The sequence below is a fragment of the Dipodomys ordii genome, unplaced genomic scaffold (assembly GCF_000151885.1).
Source record: "Dipodomys ordii isolate 6190 unplaced genomic scaffold, Dord_2.0 Scaffold107, whole genome shotgun sequence".
In the NCBI taxonomy this organism is placed as follows: domain Eukaryota; kingdom Metazoa; phylum Chordata; class Mammalia; order Rodentia; family Heteromyidae; genus Dipodomys; species Dipodomys ordii.
In genome coordinates this window covers 3,472,127-3,486,575 of record NW_012267323.1, presented here as the reverse complement: position 1 = coordinate 3,486,575, position 14,449 = coordinate 3,472,127, and the positions used below count along the sequence as shown (strand labels likewise).

General features: G+C 50.3%; 4 protein-coding genes across 7 annotated transcripts in view; 1 reads left to right on the top strand and 3 right to left on the bottom strand.

Moving 5' to 3' along the window:
- Rhoa (ras homolog family member A) overlaps positions 1-311 on the bottom strand; it is a 33,923-nt gene extending 33,612 nt beyond the window's left edge. For 2 of the 3 annotated variants that reach the window (XM_013028127.1, XM_013028129.1), the window contains exon 1: positions 15-194. The gene's annotated coding sequence lies outside the window, so the exon portion shown is untranslated. Of the gene's footprint in view, positions 1-14 lie in introns of all 3 variants that reach the window. The other variant, XM_013028128.1, reaches the window with a different exon arrangement.
- A 138-nt stretch (positions 312-449) lies between these two features.
- Tcta (T-cell leukemia translocation altered) lies at positions 450-4,142 on the top strand. The gene is made up of 3 exons (XM_013028130.1): positions 450-856; positions 1,109-1,163; positions 2,793-4,142. The coding sequence occupies exons 1-3, from the start codon at positions 634-636 to the stop codon at positions 2,833-2,835; spliced, it is 321 nt and encodes a 106-aa protein (XP_012883584.1). The 5' UTR covers positions 450-633; the 3' UTR covers positions 2,836-4,142.
- Positions 4,143-5,107: 965 nt separating this feature from the next.
- On the bottom strand, positions 5,108-11,686 carry Amt (aminomethyltransferase). Of its 2 annotated transcripts, none has more exons than XM_013028125.1 (9): positions 10,473-11,686; positions 10,179-10,346; positions 8,616-8,696; positions 7,921-8,052; positions 7,247-7,325; positions 6,605-6,750; positions 6,150-6,330; positions 5,555-5,710; positions 5,108-5,464 (listed from the first exon to the last, which is right to left on the bottom strand). In XM_013028125.1, exons 1-9 carry the CDS (start codon positions 10,560-10,562, stop codon positions 5,286-5,288), a joined length of 1,212 nt encoding a protein of 403 aa, XP_012883579.1. In that variant the 5' UTR covers positions 10,563-11,686; the 3' UTR covers positions 5,108-5,285. The 2 variants fall into 2 exon arrangements, with proteins under 2 accessions (XP_012883579.1, XP_012883580.1); XM_013028126.1 differs by having other exon boundaries at positions 10,179-10,332; positions 10,473-10,557.
- A 1,156-nt stretch (positions 11,687-12,842) lies between these two features.
- Nicn1 (nicolin 1) overlaps positions 12,843-14,449 on the bottom strand; it is a 4,748-nt gene continuing 3,141 nt past the window's right edge. The window contains exons 4-6 of the mRNA XM_013028105.1: positions 14,061-14,132; positions 13,219-13,323; positions 12,843-13,144 (exon numbers count right to left, since the gene is read on the bottom strand). Coding sequence (XP_012883559.1) covers positions 13,103-13,144; positions 13,219-13,323; positions 14,061-14,132 — 219 coding nt within the window. The 3' untranslated portion in view covers positions 12,843-13,102. The remainder of the gene's footprint in view (positions 13,145-13,218; positions 13,324-14,060; positions 14,133-14,449) is intronic.

Below are 14,449 nucleotides of genomic sequence, written 5' to 3'. Positions count from 1 at the left end.
ACCTTCCCGCTCACCTCAAGCGATGACTCCCAAGTCCAGCCTCTTCACACCGACGACGCCTGGTCGGCGAGCGGCAAAGCTCGGAGACGAAGGCGGGCAGCCGAAGAGGCGACGACGGGCGGACTAACCGAGAGAACCGACGGAGGGCGGCGGGCGGGGAGCGCGAGCGAGCGAGCCGAGCGAGCGAGGGCGGGCGGGCGGCGGCGGGAGGGCGGGGAACGACGTGCGCGCCCCCGAGCGCCCAGCGGGCTCGAGCCGGCGTCCAGTCGCGGTCCCGCGCACGCGCGCGCGGACATTCACAACTCAGCCACGATTGCTCCGGAGCGCGTCCACGCCCTAAAAGCTCGCGTCTGAACCAATGAACGCCGCCGCGCGGGGCATCACGGGAACGCCGGGGCTATAAAAGACCCAGTTGCTATTTTATACTCCGGGAGTCACTCGTCCTTTAAAGTCGGCTGGGTGGGGCCAGGTGCGCGTGCGCGGTCTGCACACTCCTCCCTAAACTGCCAACTCTTCGCGCAAGCGAAATCGGGCCTCGCTTCCTGGTCTTACGCGTGCGCGTTGACGGGGCTGACCCCGGAAGACCAGACGCCTGCGCGGTGGGAGCTACGGTGACAGAATCCCAGGCCCGTCATGGCGGAGCCTTGGTCAGGACAGGAATTGCAGGCTCTGCCCGCCACGGTGCTGGGTATGCTAGGTTCCCTGGGCAGCGAGTTCCTCAAGGAGTGGGAGGCGCAGGACATGCGCGTGACCCTCTTCAAGCTGCTGCTCCTGTGGTTGGTGTTAAGTCTCCTGGGCATCCAGCTGGCGTGGGGTTTCTACGGGCACACCGTGACCGGGTTATATCACCGCCCAGGTGAGGCTCCCTAAGAACCTCCGTGGGCTGCCTAACCCATTGGGGTCCCCCCCGCAGGGCTCCCCTAAACTATCACTGGCTCTCCAAGGCCCTCATTAGAACTTAACTCAGTTCCCTGACCCATGCCATCTTACTCTTTCAAGACTCCCCACCAGTCCACCCATCACATCTGCACCTGTTTCTCAGAACCATGACCGTAGAACCCGCCCTGGGCTGCTAGGGGTAGTAGCTTTGACATGTTTCTGCCTCCAGGTCTGGGCGGCCAAAATGGATCCACACCAGACGGCTCTACTTACTTCCCTACTTGGTGAGTAAATCTGTCCCCTTACTCCATCCAACCTCATGCTTGGCAGACAAAAGACACTCCTGTGCTGGTGATAGGGTGAGGAATTCTCAGGGTGAGTCCAACAGCCAAGTAGTCTTTGCAAGCCTCCTCCAAATCCGGATGAACAGCTTAGATTTCAGGTTGGGGTGACACAAACATCTGGAGAGTCCTTCATCAATAACCAGTAGGGTGGATGCTGGTATTAATTTCAGAGATATAACTAGTCTTTAGGGAGCAAGCTCCTCATCTAGAATGTCTGAGTTAGGAAAACAAGTGCCTCCGTTTCTTTTTTTGGTCAGTCGTGGGGCCTGAACTCTGAGTCTGGGTTCTTCCCCTCAGCTCTTCAGCTCAAGGCTAGCACTCTATCACATGATCCACAGCACCACTTCTGCCTTTTTCTACTTATGTGGTGCTGAGGAATCGAACCCTGGGTCTCATGCATGCAAGGCAAGCACTTACCACTGAGCCACCTTCCCAGCCCAAGAGTCTCCATTTCTAAGCAAGTGTTATGCCACTGTCCCTACGTACCTCTATTCTTAGCACACCAGCTGACCTCATTGTGTCAGCCTCCTCATTCAAACAACTAATCAGGACATTCATTCAGCTTATCTCTGAGCCTCTACCACACAGTAGAAGTCTCTCTATAGGCCCAGAAAACAAGAAGGACAACCAAGGCTTGTCTCACAGGAGTAATGAAAGGTTTCTAAGAGAAGCAAGTGGACATCTGTAATCCTAGCACCCAGCAGACAGAAGCATGAAGATTGGAAGTTCAAGATCAGTCTGGGTTACATAGTTTGAGGCCAGTCTGGGAACACAAAAGACCCTGTCTCATATGTGTGTGCATGGGTGCACGTTATATATGTGTTTATGTACATATATATATACGTATGTGTGTATAGATATATGTATATAGCATTGTGCATATGTATTGTGTGAGTGTGTGTACATTAGCCAGGCTCTGGTTTCACATGCCTGTATTCCTTAGCTACCCTAGAAGGTAAGATCTGAGGATCCCAGTTCAAATACTAGCCAAGGTAGAAAAGTCTTAGCTGCAGAAACTCTTAGCTCCAATTAGCCACTAAAATGCCAGAACTGGAAATGGAGCTCAAGCAGAGGAATGCTAGCCTTCAGTGAAAAACCAAATGAATGAGCCAGGCCCTGAGTTGAAGCCCCAGTACTGGCATAGAAAATGTCTGCTTATGCGTGGGAATGTGGCTTGGTGGATTCCAGTCCTCAGTACCACATACACAGAAAAAGCCAGAAGTGGCACTATGGCTCAAGTGGTAAGAGTTCTAGCCTTGAGCAAAAGAAGCTCAGGGACAGTGCCTGGGCCCTGAGTTCAAGACCCAGGTCTGGCCAAAAAAAAGAGTCTAAATTGTGACTGGAGATATGGATGAAGTGGTAGACAGCATCAGCTCTTAAGTGTGAAAGCTAAATAACAGCACAAGGCCCTGAGTTCAAGCCCTCGTGCTTGCATAAACAAAAACAGATTAGATTGTAATGCAGCCTTACAGAGCCCAGCTTAGCTGTCAAGAGGCTGAGGAGAGCCAATCTCAGGGGAATATTCTGCTGAACATAAAATAACCTCTCTCTTCTCTCCACCACTTTCAGGGAGATTGCAACAAATGAACCTGTCAAAACTCACAGAGAATAAGGGAAGACAGCAGCAGAAGGGTCTCCAGAATCATCACAGGGGTCTGCTGGCTCCTAGATCCTGGGGGACGACTACAGAGGGGCTCAGGGTTGGGGGCAGAAAGTAACTCAGTGCTTGCAGGGCAAGCCTCAGTTGCCTATAGCCTTGCTTTCAACAGCCCACTATGTATTGGGCAAGTGAAGAGTTTGCCTCTCCCCTGGTCTCAGTGCCTTAAGGAGAGATGACATGTCCTCTCAGGGGTTAGAGCTTAAGAGAAGCCTTTCAGTTGGGGAAGCTACTAGTCCCTGTTCTGTCTTGGCTTTCTTTTTTCCCCCTTGTCCTTTTCATTCCTCTGGGGATATGACCCTATAGGGATTTGTCCTTCTCAGAGGAAGCCTGAAGTTGACCAGTGGTTTGTAAGGGAAGTCTGTTCTCCTGTAGGCCCTGAATTTCCATGGTTTTGCTTTGTTGACAGGGGAGCCAGGTAATTCTAGCCTGAGCCAAGCCTTCTACTGTTTGGTTACTTAGCTGACCAGGTGTAAGGCAAAAGTGCCTTTATTGGCACTATCCAGAGGGAGGCACCAAACATCCACCTCTTGGGTCCAACTAGAGCTCCAGGGATGAGCCAGGGAAAGGATCTTTCCCGACTAATCTTACACTTCTATTCTTCTTGTGGGAGAGATTGGTGCCTGAAAGAAGTGAGCCTTCCAGTCTCCTATCTTAGGTGCCAGATCTTGGGGTCTCTACCCATTCCTGGGGAGATATTAAGCTGTTAGTGCAGAGTAATTCCATTATGCCCTACAGCCTCCTCAGTTCCTATCTCACCCTTAAGAGCCCGCTAGCAACCTTTTAGGCCCTCAAAAGAGTCAAAAGACCCAAGCAGACCTTCACCTGGTCTAGACTCCCTTCAGCCAGTGGGTTAGAGGAGGTTCCAAAGGGGGAGGAGACAAATGCCCCCAGAGAAATACTACTTCCTGTAGTCCCGAAGGCATGATGTGTCCCTGCACCTGCCGCCTTCCCTAATAGTGGTATTCTCTGCCTATCTCTGCTGGACCACCAGCTACCTCACTGTCCCACTTGCCTGCTTGTCCTCTACACACCCATCCGACAGCCTCTGACTAGGCAGACTTCATGGCAGGTGCACTGGAAGTGAGACCATACTGGACTCCTCATGTGCACATACCTACTCCAGAGACATCTCTGGGCTAGGAAGAAGGTCCTCTTCATAGCCTCAGGCCCATCCACCAATGCCACCACACAGAATCAGGGTCTGACATTGCATCCCCAGGCTCAACTTGAAGATGTGGCTTATTAAACACAGAAATGCATCCATTGTGTGGTTATTCCAAAGAGGTCAAATGTGCATGCAAGGGGCAACTGGTAAGAGAACATGCTGGAGGCTGATCCCTCAGGGTCCCAAATGCCACAGTTTGCAGGAGTAGAGAGAGGTGTCCAATAGTTGAAATACCCTCATTTGTTCTTTCTTTGACAGTAATAGGGCTTTAACTCAGAATTTTGTATCCATTGAGTCAACCCCTTCCCCTCCCCCCCTCCCCACCCTTAGTTATAGATCTGGCCCCACTCATATAAGAAACTATTCCAAGACAGGGTGGCTTAGGAAAGGCAAACATTCTTGAACTAGCACCCCAGGAACCCTGTGGACAAAAATACAATGAGGCTGAAGACCATGACAAGGCAGGAAACCCCTTTAATTTCCTTCCCTAGTGATTTATAAAGTCCAGTTACAGGCTCAGGTTACAGGTTAGCCCAGGTAGTAAGCCTGTGTAGCTTGCTACTAGGCAACAGACTTAAGTTGACTGGGAATGTGGAAGGATGAGTCCGTGATCACTCAGCCATCCCCCAGGAAAAAACTGCCAGCACTGTACGCCAAGATTCATTTCTGCGCAGAGAGAGGCAATAGTGTGTATTCATGGAAAGCGAAGTAGAGGAGGCAGCCTTCAAACCACACTGCCCATGGCAATAACCCTTTGAAATACGAGAAACCTTGGTAAGGTAGGTTGGGCAGGTGATTTCCTTCTCCACCAAGGTGAGCAGGGTCAGAATGAACTGGGATATTAGATGAGCTAATCTCACACTTAGAAGTGGGGTCCTGGGGCTGGGAATGTGGCATAGTGGTAGAGTGCTTGCCTAGCATGCATGAAGCCCTGGATTCCATTCCTCAGTACCATATACACAGGAAAATGCCAGAGTTTGGTGCTGTGGCTCAAGTGATAGAGTAAAAGAAGCTCAGGGACAGTGCCCAGGCCCTGAGTTCAAGCCCCAGAGAAGAAGGAGGAGGGAGGGGAAGGAGGGGGAGGAGACGTGTATAGATAGCTCTTTCCATCCAACTAGAGCAAACCACTCACTTGCCCATCCCCATCAATTTCTGCCTTGTTGTCCTTACTTAAGTCTTGTATGATTCCCTCCAGAACAAGAATCCTGGAAGGGAGAGCTCCTCCCCTGACTCATCCTCACTTGAGGGTATAGTAGTTGGTGGGCACAAAGGGCATTTTGCTGACAATGGCCATCTGCTGCTTCCGCCGAACCTCTACCAGCAGCTGTGTCCCTGGCCGGCTGAACTTGGAAGGCACATAACCCATCGCCACGTTCTTCTTGAGGCAGGGTGAGGGACAGCCACTTGTCACGGTACCTGTTCAAGCACAGAGCATGGGTTATTGCCAACCTGCCAGTTCAAGATGCTCACCTTTCCTGGAGAAAAGCTTTCCCCGAACCACCTTACCAATCACAGTGCCATCGGTGCTCAGGATGGGACTGTGTGCCCGCACTGGGGCCCCCTCACATGTCAACCCCACACGCCTCTTCTGCAGCTCGCCCTTCAGTTGGGGTACAATGACCTTGGCCCCTGGGAAATCCATAGCAGACCGGCGGCGCTTGCCTGGAACAGAACATACCAGATCTAAGCCATAGTACTTTTTTGTTGTTGTAATTGGTCATGGGGCTTGAACCCTGGGCCTGGGCACTATCCATGAACTCTTCTGCTCAAGGCTAGCGCTCTACCACTTGAGCCACAGCTCCACTTCGGGTTTTCTGGTGGTTCACTGAAGATAAGAGTCTCACAGACTTTCCTGCCCAGGCTGGCTTTGAACTGCAATCCTCAGATCTCAGCCTCCTGAGTAGCTAGGATGGCAGGCAAGAGCCACCGGTGCCTGGCTAAGCCATAGTACATTTTATCGCTAGCCATGCGAGGTTCTCGCTACCAGGAAACCCAAGTAACTCCCATCAAGCACCAAGGCATCTTTCCCTTGGGCTCCTCCAAGCACCATTCCTCCCAAGATCACTCTTAAGCTAGAGGACCCTCTTGAATGTTAGCTTACCCAGTGTCCAACTGAGGCTGCCTTCCACAGGTGTAGTGTGTTCATCAATGTCATTCCCATACAAGCAGAGACCTGCCTCCAGTCTCAGGCTGTCCCGAGCTGCCAACCCTGCTAGCTTTACCTCCGGGTTTTTCAATAGAGCTGTTGCGAGGTGGACGGCCTCAGTGGCTGGCACTGAGATCTACAAGAAACACCAGAGCAGGTGAGCTGTTAGCCCAAGCTTGTGCCTTACAACCTTTTTCTTTTCTTTTTTTTGCCAGTCCTGGGATTTGAACTCAAGGCCTGGGCACTGTCTTTGAGCTTCTTTTGCTCAAGGATCGTGCTCTACCATTTGAGCCACTTCTGGCCTTTTCTGTGTATGTGGTACTGAGGAATCGAACCCAGGGCTTCATGCATGCTAGGCAAGCACTCGATCACTAAGCCACCTTCCCAGCGGCACCCACTTTTTAACATACCTCTACACCATCTTCTCCTGTGTAGCCACAGCGGGTCACACGACAGCCAGACACGCCAAACACCTCCATCACTGCACTGGTCATGAAGGGCAGTTTCCTTAGGTCATCTGATACACCAGCCTGTAGCACCTGAGCAGCAGTGGGGCCTAGACCCAGGGAACCAATGACCAGGGATCCTAGTCCCAGCACCCCTCAAAGCTAGGCTATAGTTTGGTTTGGTTTGGGTTGTTGTTTTTTTTGCCAATCCTGGGGCTTGAACTCAGGGCCTGGGCATTGTTCCTGAGCTGCTTTTGCTCAAGGCTAGCACTCTACCAATGAGCCACAGCACCACTTCTGGCTTCTTCTGTTTAGGTGGCACTGAGGAATTGAACCTAGGGCTTCATGCATGCAAGGCAAGCAGTCTACCACTGAGCCACCTTCCCCAGCCCCTAGACTGTAGTTCTTAGGGACCAAAGACCTAAATAAGTCATACTCAACAAGAAGGAGAAATCGACCCTGCTCCTAGCTCCTGAAGCCTTGTGAAAGATGGGGAAAGGGGAAAATACCTGAGAGTGATGGTATACAAATATTGATCACTTCGTCTTTAAATGAGAAATGAAATCATGAAGGTCAAAGTTGGCTTGGCCAGCTTGGCCACCTCACCTTGCAGGGCTAGTAGAGCATTGTCCACCACCTGCAGGCCCACATCACTGCCCTTGTTCTGAAGCTCCTTGACCTTGTCCTGAAATGAAAAGCAGAAATACCATATCAGTTTCTAGAATCACTTTTTTTTTTTTTGGCTAGTCCTGGAGCTTGAACTCTAGGGCTTGGGCTCTGTCCCTGAGTCTCTCTGTGCTCAAGGCTAGATCTCTACCACTTGAGCCACTGTGCCACTTCTGGTTTTCTGAGTGGTTTATTAGAGATAACAGTCTCAGGGACTTTCCTGCCCATGCTGGCTTTGAACCACACTCCTCAGCCTCCTGAGTAGATAGGATTACAGGCATGAGCCACAGGCACCCGGCTAGTAACCCGATCTTATAAGGTCATACAGCTACTAAGTGGTAGAAATAACCTAAGCTCAGATCTGTCACCTTATGCCTTCACCCAAAGATGTACACTAAGGGGACAGGATCTCACCCCTCCCTCACGTAATCCATCCCACCCCCACCAAACTCTAGTATGTTCCAGGGAAGGCCTGCTCTTAAGTCTCATAGCTGTTTAGTCACTCACTAAGCTCTTTTCCAAGCCCCCTTGTCTGCACTAGGTCTGTCCTAGATCATAAGGACTCTGTTTTATGAACAAAGAAAACAAAGTGGCAAGAACACAGAGGGACTTACCTGCATGAGGGCCAAATCCTTGTCCCAGCAGCCAGCGTTCGATACCACATAGAGATACCCCTCAGAAGTATTGGTCACGATCAAGTCATCTAAGATGCCTCCAGTCTCATTGGTAAACAATGACAGTGTCCCCTGGTATCAAAGTAAAGCATCTTTGCTTCCAGATCCATTAAACCAAGGCCAAAAGATAAGCCAGACCGACCCTCAGACACACTTAAACACCAGACTTATGAACCTTGGTACAGCATTATGGATTCAATAGTCAAGGCTGGACTCAAATCCAGTGTCTTTAATCCTCATGATCTTTACCCACCTCCCACGGCGCCCGCCCCCCCCAGTCATATTAAACCAATCCCACCCAGACAACTCCACCCATAGACCCCAGAATAAAAGCTTCAAAGTGGGGGCTGCGAAGACTTGCATGCATGACACCCTGGGTTTGATTCCTCAGCACCACATAAGCAGAAAAAGCTGGAACTGGTGCTGTGGCTCAAGTGGTAGAGCACTTGCCTTGAGCTGAAGAGCTGAGGGCAGCGCCCAGGCCTAGAGTTCAAGCCTCATAACCAACCAATAAATAAATAAGTAATAAGCAAAAAAGCAGAGGTGGCTTCTGGGATCATCAACTAAGCAAGTAGATGGCCCCAAGTCCAAACCCCAAACCACTAAAGGAAAAAAATAAAGGATAAAAGACTCACCTGGTTTGGCTTTAGCTCTGCAATATCACCCACCACTAGACTCTCCATGAGCTTCACCCGGTCACGACCAAGTATCTCGGTCTAGGACAGATATCGAAAGCCTCAGACCAGGATAACAGCTGCAATCCAAAAGGCCACTAGATCTAGGAGGTCTCCTCCCAGCCATCCAAAGTGCAGTTTAGCTCACAAGTAATGACCAGTCTTTTGGATCTGGAGGTATGAAAAGCCCCCATCCTCTCATTCTTCCACATTTCATTAGCCCAGGTGTGACTGAGGGAGGTATGGGAGACATCTTCTTCTTTTTTCTTTTTTTGGCCAGTCCTGGGACTTGAACTCAGGACCTGGGCACTGTCCCTGAGCTGCTTTTTTGCCCAAGGCTAACACTCTACCACTTGAACCACAGTACCACTTCTGGCTTTTGCTGTGGTACTGAGGAATCAAACCCAGGGCTTCATGCATGCCAGGCAAACACTGTACCACTAAGCCACATTCCCAGCCCTTGGGAGACCTTTTAAGAGGACCTAGTACCTTACTGAAAGCCTCCTTTCCAAACCACTACCCAGCACAGTAAATAAGAACAGTTGTCAGCTCTGAAAAACTAAAGGCATTATGTCACAGTGAGAGCAGGCAAAAGAGATTAGAGTTGGGTGCTGGTGGCTCATATCTGTGGAATCCTAGCTACTCAAGAGGGTGAGATCTGAGGATTGCAGTTCAAAGCCAGCCCAGGCAGGAAAGTCCCTGAGACTCTTATCTCCAATTAACTACCAGAAAACTGGAAGTGGAGCTGTGGCTCAAGTGGTAGAGTACTAGCTTTGAGCAAAAGAGTTCAGGGAGGGGCTGGGAAGTTGGCTCAGTGGTGGAGCGCTTGCCTCACGTGCATGAAGCCCTGGGTTCGATTCCTCAGCACCACATAAGCAGAAAAAAGCTGGAAGTGGCGCTGTGGCTCAAGTGGTAGAGTGCTAGCCTTGAGCTGAAGAGCTGAGGGACAGCGCCCAGGCCCAGAGTTCAGGCCCCATGACCGGACCCCCAAAAAAAATCCCTCTAAAAAAAAAAAAGACTCTTATCTCCAATTAGCCAGCAAAAAGTTCTAAGTGGAGCTGTGGCTCAAATGGTAGAGCACTGACCTTGAGTGGAAAAGCTAAGGTATAGGATGGCCCAAGCCCTGAATTCAAGCCCCAGAACTGGCACCAAAGAATACAATTTTATAATTCATAAAAAAAGACCTCTTGCCAGGCACTGGTGGCTCACGCCTGTAATCCTAGCTACTCAGGAGGCTGAGATCTAAGGATCACGGTTCAAAGCCAAGCCTGGGCAGGAATGTCCTTGAGACTCTTATCTCTAATGAACCACCAGAAAACTGGAAGTGGTGTTGAGGGTCAAAGTGGTAGAGTACTAGCCTTGAGCAAAAGAGTTCAGGGATGGTGCCCAGTCCATCAAAAGAATAAAATAAAATCTCTAAGTCTTGTGGGAAGAATAATCTCCAAAATCTACCTCCCAGGAACAAATGCTGAAGGACCCAGCGCTGTGGATAAAGAGTAAAGTCTGATCACTTTCCTGCCTTACCTGTAGCATGTGGGACACATCGAAGAGTGAGCAGTGCCGGCGTGTATGCAGGTGTGACTCAATGTGACTTTCCTGGTACTGCACAGGCAGACTCCAACCGGCAAATGCCACCATTTTCCCACCATGGGCCAGGTGGAAGTCATAGAGAGGAGTCCTGCGGAGTACATCCTGTGGGCAGCCAGCCATAGTACCACCAGGACTTCAGGTACCAGCAACCTTCTTCCCTCCCCCACCAGGCAGCCCCCCTCCCCACCCTCCCAGATCGGCATCAGGCCTCAGCACCCCTTATCCCACCTGTGCACAACTCAGTGGGCGACCTCGGACTGAGGGGAGAGTCGAAAGTCGAAAGCCAAGAGGGGACACAAGGCTCACAGCCCGCAGCATTGTCCACCAGCAGCTGGTGCAGACGGCACACTGAGGATACCACTCTGCTAGGCACGCTGGGAGATGTAGTCCGGAGCAGGGGCTTGGGCAGGTCTCTTGAGCCCGCAGGGGATCAGAAAACGAGGATAAGCCTGGAGGGCAAGCTGAGCTTCAAAGTTGCCTTGGAAGCCAACTCAGCTTTTAGGCCCTTCCCTCTGGCTATTCAAAACAGGTTAGACAATCCCAAGCTGATTAAGGCCTCCCAGAATCAGAGCTGGGGGCTACAATTTTCCTAAAGTGATCTCGCCAGGCTTCTAGAGGGTCAAAGTTCTACTCTGGGCTGAAAGGCCTGAATTACACATTCTAGTCAAATGGAAGGGGAGGCGGGGGTGGTTGGAGAGGTCATGAGAGAGAGCCAGCCAGGCAGAAGGAGTACTACTATAGCCCGGACTCTCTAAGGATCTCCAGCCCTCTGATTACTGATTGCACAGACTCTGACAGCCACCAAGTCATGCATTCCGCAAGTATTTATTTGACCTTGCTTTACATCAGGCCCTGTGCTGGGAGCCATAGCTGTGACCTCTCCCCTCCCCCTCCCTCCCAACACAGGACTCTAGTGATCACCTTTTCTATCAAAACTGAATGGGGCTAAATAAATAACCCAGCAGCACCTCACCAAAAAAATAAAATAAACTTTTTTTTTTTGAAGAAAAGGCAGAGGGGTGAGAATGGAAGCTGGCCACCAAAAGGTGACTTCACTTCCTTCAGAAAACTGTTCAGCACATAGGTGACTTCATTCTCAGATCTGAGACATCTTGTGACACAGCTTTGTCACAGCCCCCTCCCCCAAGAGCAAAGCCAGGAATAACTAGAGAGGAATAGTGTTGCATCATTGGAAGGAGGAATAGCCGTCATTACAGTCGGGCTGGGGTCTTGGAGGACCTCATTCTCTCAAAAGGCACCTCTGAGAAACTATTTGGACCCTACCACCACCACCGTCTCATCATTTGAAGCATGACTAGAAAGGAATTGAAAGAACAGATATAGGGTGGGGGACAGATGTGGATGTGTTTTGGACAGTATCAAATGGCAGACAGGTTGCAAATCTCATTCTGAGACCCTAGCATAAGCCAGGTGCTGGTGGCTCACGCCTATAATCCTAGCTACTCAAGAGGCTGAGATCTGAGGATCACAATTCAAAGCCAGCCCGGGCAGGAAGGTCTGTGAGACTCTTATCTCCAATAAACCACCAGAAAACCCGGAATTGGAATTGGCGCTGTGGCTCAAGTGGTAGAGCACTTGCCTTGAGCTGAAGAGCTGAGGGACAGACAGCGCCCAAGCCCAGAGTTCAAGCCCCATGACTAACAAAAGGAAAACAGAAAAGAAAGAAAGGATGAAGGGCCAGGCACCTGTGGCTCAAACCTATAATCCTAAATAGTCTGGAGGCTGAGATCAGGGGATCTTGTTTCAGGTCTGTGGAGGTTCTTAACTCCAATTAACTACCAAAAAAAAAAGGCTAGAAATGGAGCTGTGGCTCAAGTGGTAGAGCCCTAGCCTTGAGCAAAAAGCCTCAGGGACAGTGCCTAGGCCCTGAGTTCAAGCCCTAGGAACACACACACACACACACACACACACACAAAGAATGGTAAGGGGCTGGGAAGGTGGCTCAGTGGTAGAGCACTTGCCTTGCATGCCTGAGGCCCTGGGTTCGATTCCTCAGCACCACATAAGCAAAAAGAAAAAAGCTGGAAGTGGCGCTGTGACTCAAGTGGTAGGGCACTAGCCTTGAGCTGAAGAGCTGAGGGACAGCGCCCAGGCCCAGAGTTCAGGCCCCACGCCCGCACCCAAAAAAAAAAAGAAAAGAATGGTAAAAGGACCACCAGAGGGAACAGAGGAAGGACTGAGAAGTATTTTCCTGGAGCTTCCTAACTTATGGTTGATACCAAGGCATGGTCTTCTAGGTTGAAATGGAACAAATTCACCTCAGTTCTCTGTACTTAAGGTGGGGAAACCAGCAGAAAACAGGCATATGTGGAGGGCAGAAAGCTTGAGAACTCTCTAGATTCTTAATATTCTTAGTAAGTATTCTTTTTTTTTTTCTTGCCAGTCCTGGGGCTTGAACTCAAGGCCTGGGCCCTGAGCTTCTTTTGCTTAAGGCTAGCACTCTACCACTTGAGCCACAGCACCATTTCTAGCTTTTTCTGTCGATGTAGTACTGAAGACTCGAACCCAGGACTTCATGCATGCTAGGCAAGCACTCTACCACTAAGCCATCTTCCCAGCCCCAGTAAGTATGCTTAATAAGTATTCTTATTTGTATATTTGCAGGGTAGGAGAAGGGATTGCATTGCAGGCAAAGACACAGTGCAACCTCCCACCCCAACCCCAGTCAGGAAGTCATACTGAAGCTATTCAGTGAGCCGGGTGAGTTTTGAATCTTTGTGCGTGGCCCAAACCAGAACACACAGTCAGGCAATACTCAAAATACACAGGGAAAAGGCTTCTGTGGTTTCTGGTGGCTCAAGCCTCGATGGATCCAAGTCTCAGGGAGGAGTTTCCATTCAAGTGTAAGAAAGTAAATTCAGGTCATAACAGCCATCCACCTGCAACAGAAAAGACAATCAGTTCTGACCTGCTCAGGACAATGCAAGCCAAGCAGAAGGAGGGAGTAACTCACATCAAAGCGGCCGATCCTTGTAGAAGTGTGATTGGCCCGGACCATTTCTGTCAGTGCCCACATCTGCTGTACTTCGGAGGATACTCGGCTGGGGTCTGGAAGACCCTGCTCCAAAAGGATGAGTCAGTAAACATGAGTCTCTCGTTAGTACCCTTAGAGCTATAAAGTGGGTAAACTGGCTATACGAATTAAGCTGAAAGCAATAACATGTGAAACATAAAATATGGTAGACATCTCAACATCTCAAATCCTGCAAAACACCCAGGATGTCACAGTTTGAAACAAGGATACTGAGTCCAGCTCCATTTTTTTTTTTTTCCTGTCAGTTGTGGGGCTTGAACTCTGGGCCTAGGTGCTGTCCCTCAGCTCTTTAGCTCAAGGCTAGTGCTCTACCACTTGAGCCACAGCGCCACTTCTGGTTTTCTAGTGGTTTATTGGAGATAAGAGTCTCATGGACTTTTCTACCCGGGCTGGCTTTGAACTGTGATCCTCAGATCTCAGCATCCTGAGTAGCTAGGATGACAAGTGTGAGCCACCAGCACTGGGCTTCTTCTTCTTCTTTTTTTTTTAAATTCTTTTGCCAGTTCTGGGCACTATCCCTGAGCTTCTTTTGCTCAAGGCTGGCATTCTACCACTATAGCCACAGTACTACTTCCAGCTTTATCTGTCTATTTGGTACTGAGGAATTGAACCCAGGGCTTCCTGCATGCTAGGTAAGCACTCTACCACGGAGCCACATTCCCAGCCCAGCTCCAGATTCTTAAAGAAAGGAGTTTGTTCACCTGGGCATTTGCTGGACCACAATCATTCACTCATAGTTCTTACCCAGGGTGAGTGTTTACCTCAGGGAGTGGAGGAGGCTGTTCACAGGGCACTGGATGGGAGAGCCACTTGGGGAAGGCCACAGAAGGACTCTGTAAAAGCAAAGGCATATTGTTCTGATGAGATGAGAGCAGAGAGAAAGGGCCTTTTGGGGGGAGAAGGAGGGTCAGTCATGGGGCCTGGGCCTGGACGCTGTCCCTCAGCTCCAGGCTAGCACTCTACCACTTGAGCCACAGCACCACATCTGGTTTTCTGGTGGTTCATTGGAGATAAGAGTCTCACAGATGGGGCTGGGAAGGTGGCTCAGCGGTAGAGCGCTTGCCTTTCATGCTCGAGGCCCTGGGTTCGATTCCTCAGCACCACATAAGCAAAAAGAAAAAAGCTGGAAGTGGTGCTGTGGCTCAAGTGG

What these genes read in the sequence shown, in the direction of transcription:
- Tcta (XM_013028130.1), top strand. Translation starts at nt 634, where the DNA reads ATGGCGGAGCCTTGGTCAGGACAGGAATTGCAGGCTCTGCCCGCCACG. An exon ending in CGGGTTATATCACCGCCCAG is followed by an intron (nt 857 to 1,108) that starts GTGAGGCTCCCT and finishes TTCTGCCTCCAG; the next exon opens with GTCTGGGCGGCCAAAATGGA. An exon ending in TCTACTTACTTCCCTACTTG is followed by an intron (nt 1,164 to 2,792) that starts GTGAGTAAATCT and finishes CACCACTTTCAG; the next exon opens with GGAGATTGCAACAAATGAAC.
- Amt (XM_013028125.1), bottom strand. Translation starts at nt 10,562, where the DNA reads ATGCTGCGGGCTGTGAGCCTTGTGTCCCCTCTTGGCTTTCGACTTTCG. An exon ending in GCCCACTGAGTTGTGCACAG is followed by an intron (nt 10,347 to 10,472) that starts GTGGGATAAGGG and finishes GGCTGCCCACAG; the next exon opens with GATGTACTCCGCAGGACTCC. An exon ending in CAGGAGAAGATGGTGTAGAG is followed by an intron (nt 6,331 to 6,604) that starts GTATGTTAAAAA and finishes TGTTTCTTGTAG; the next exon opens with ATCTCAGTGCCAGCCACTGA.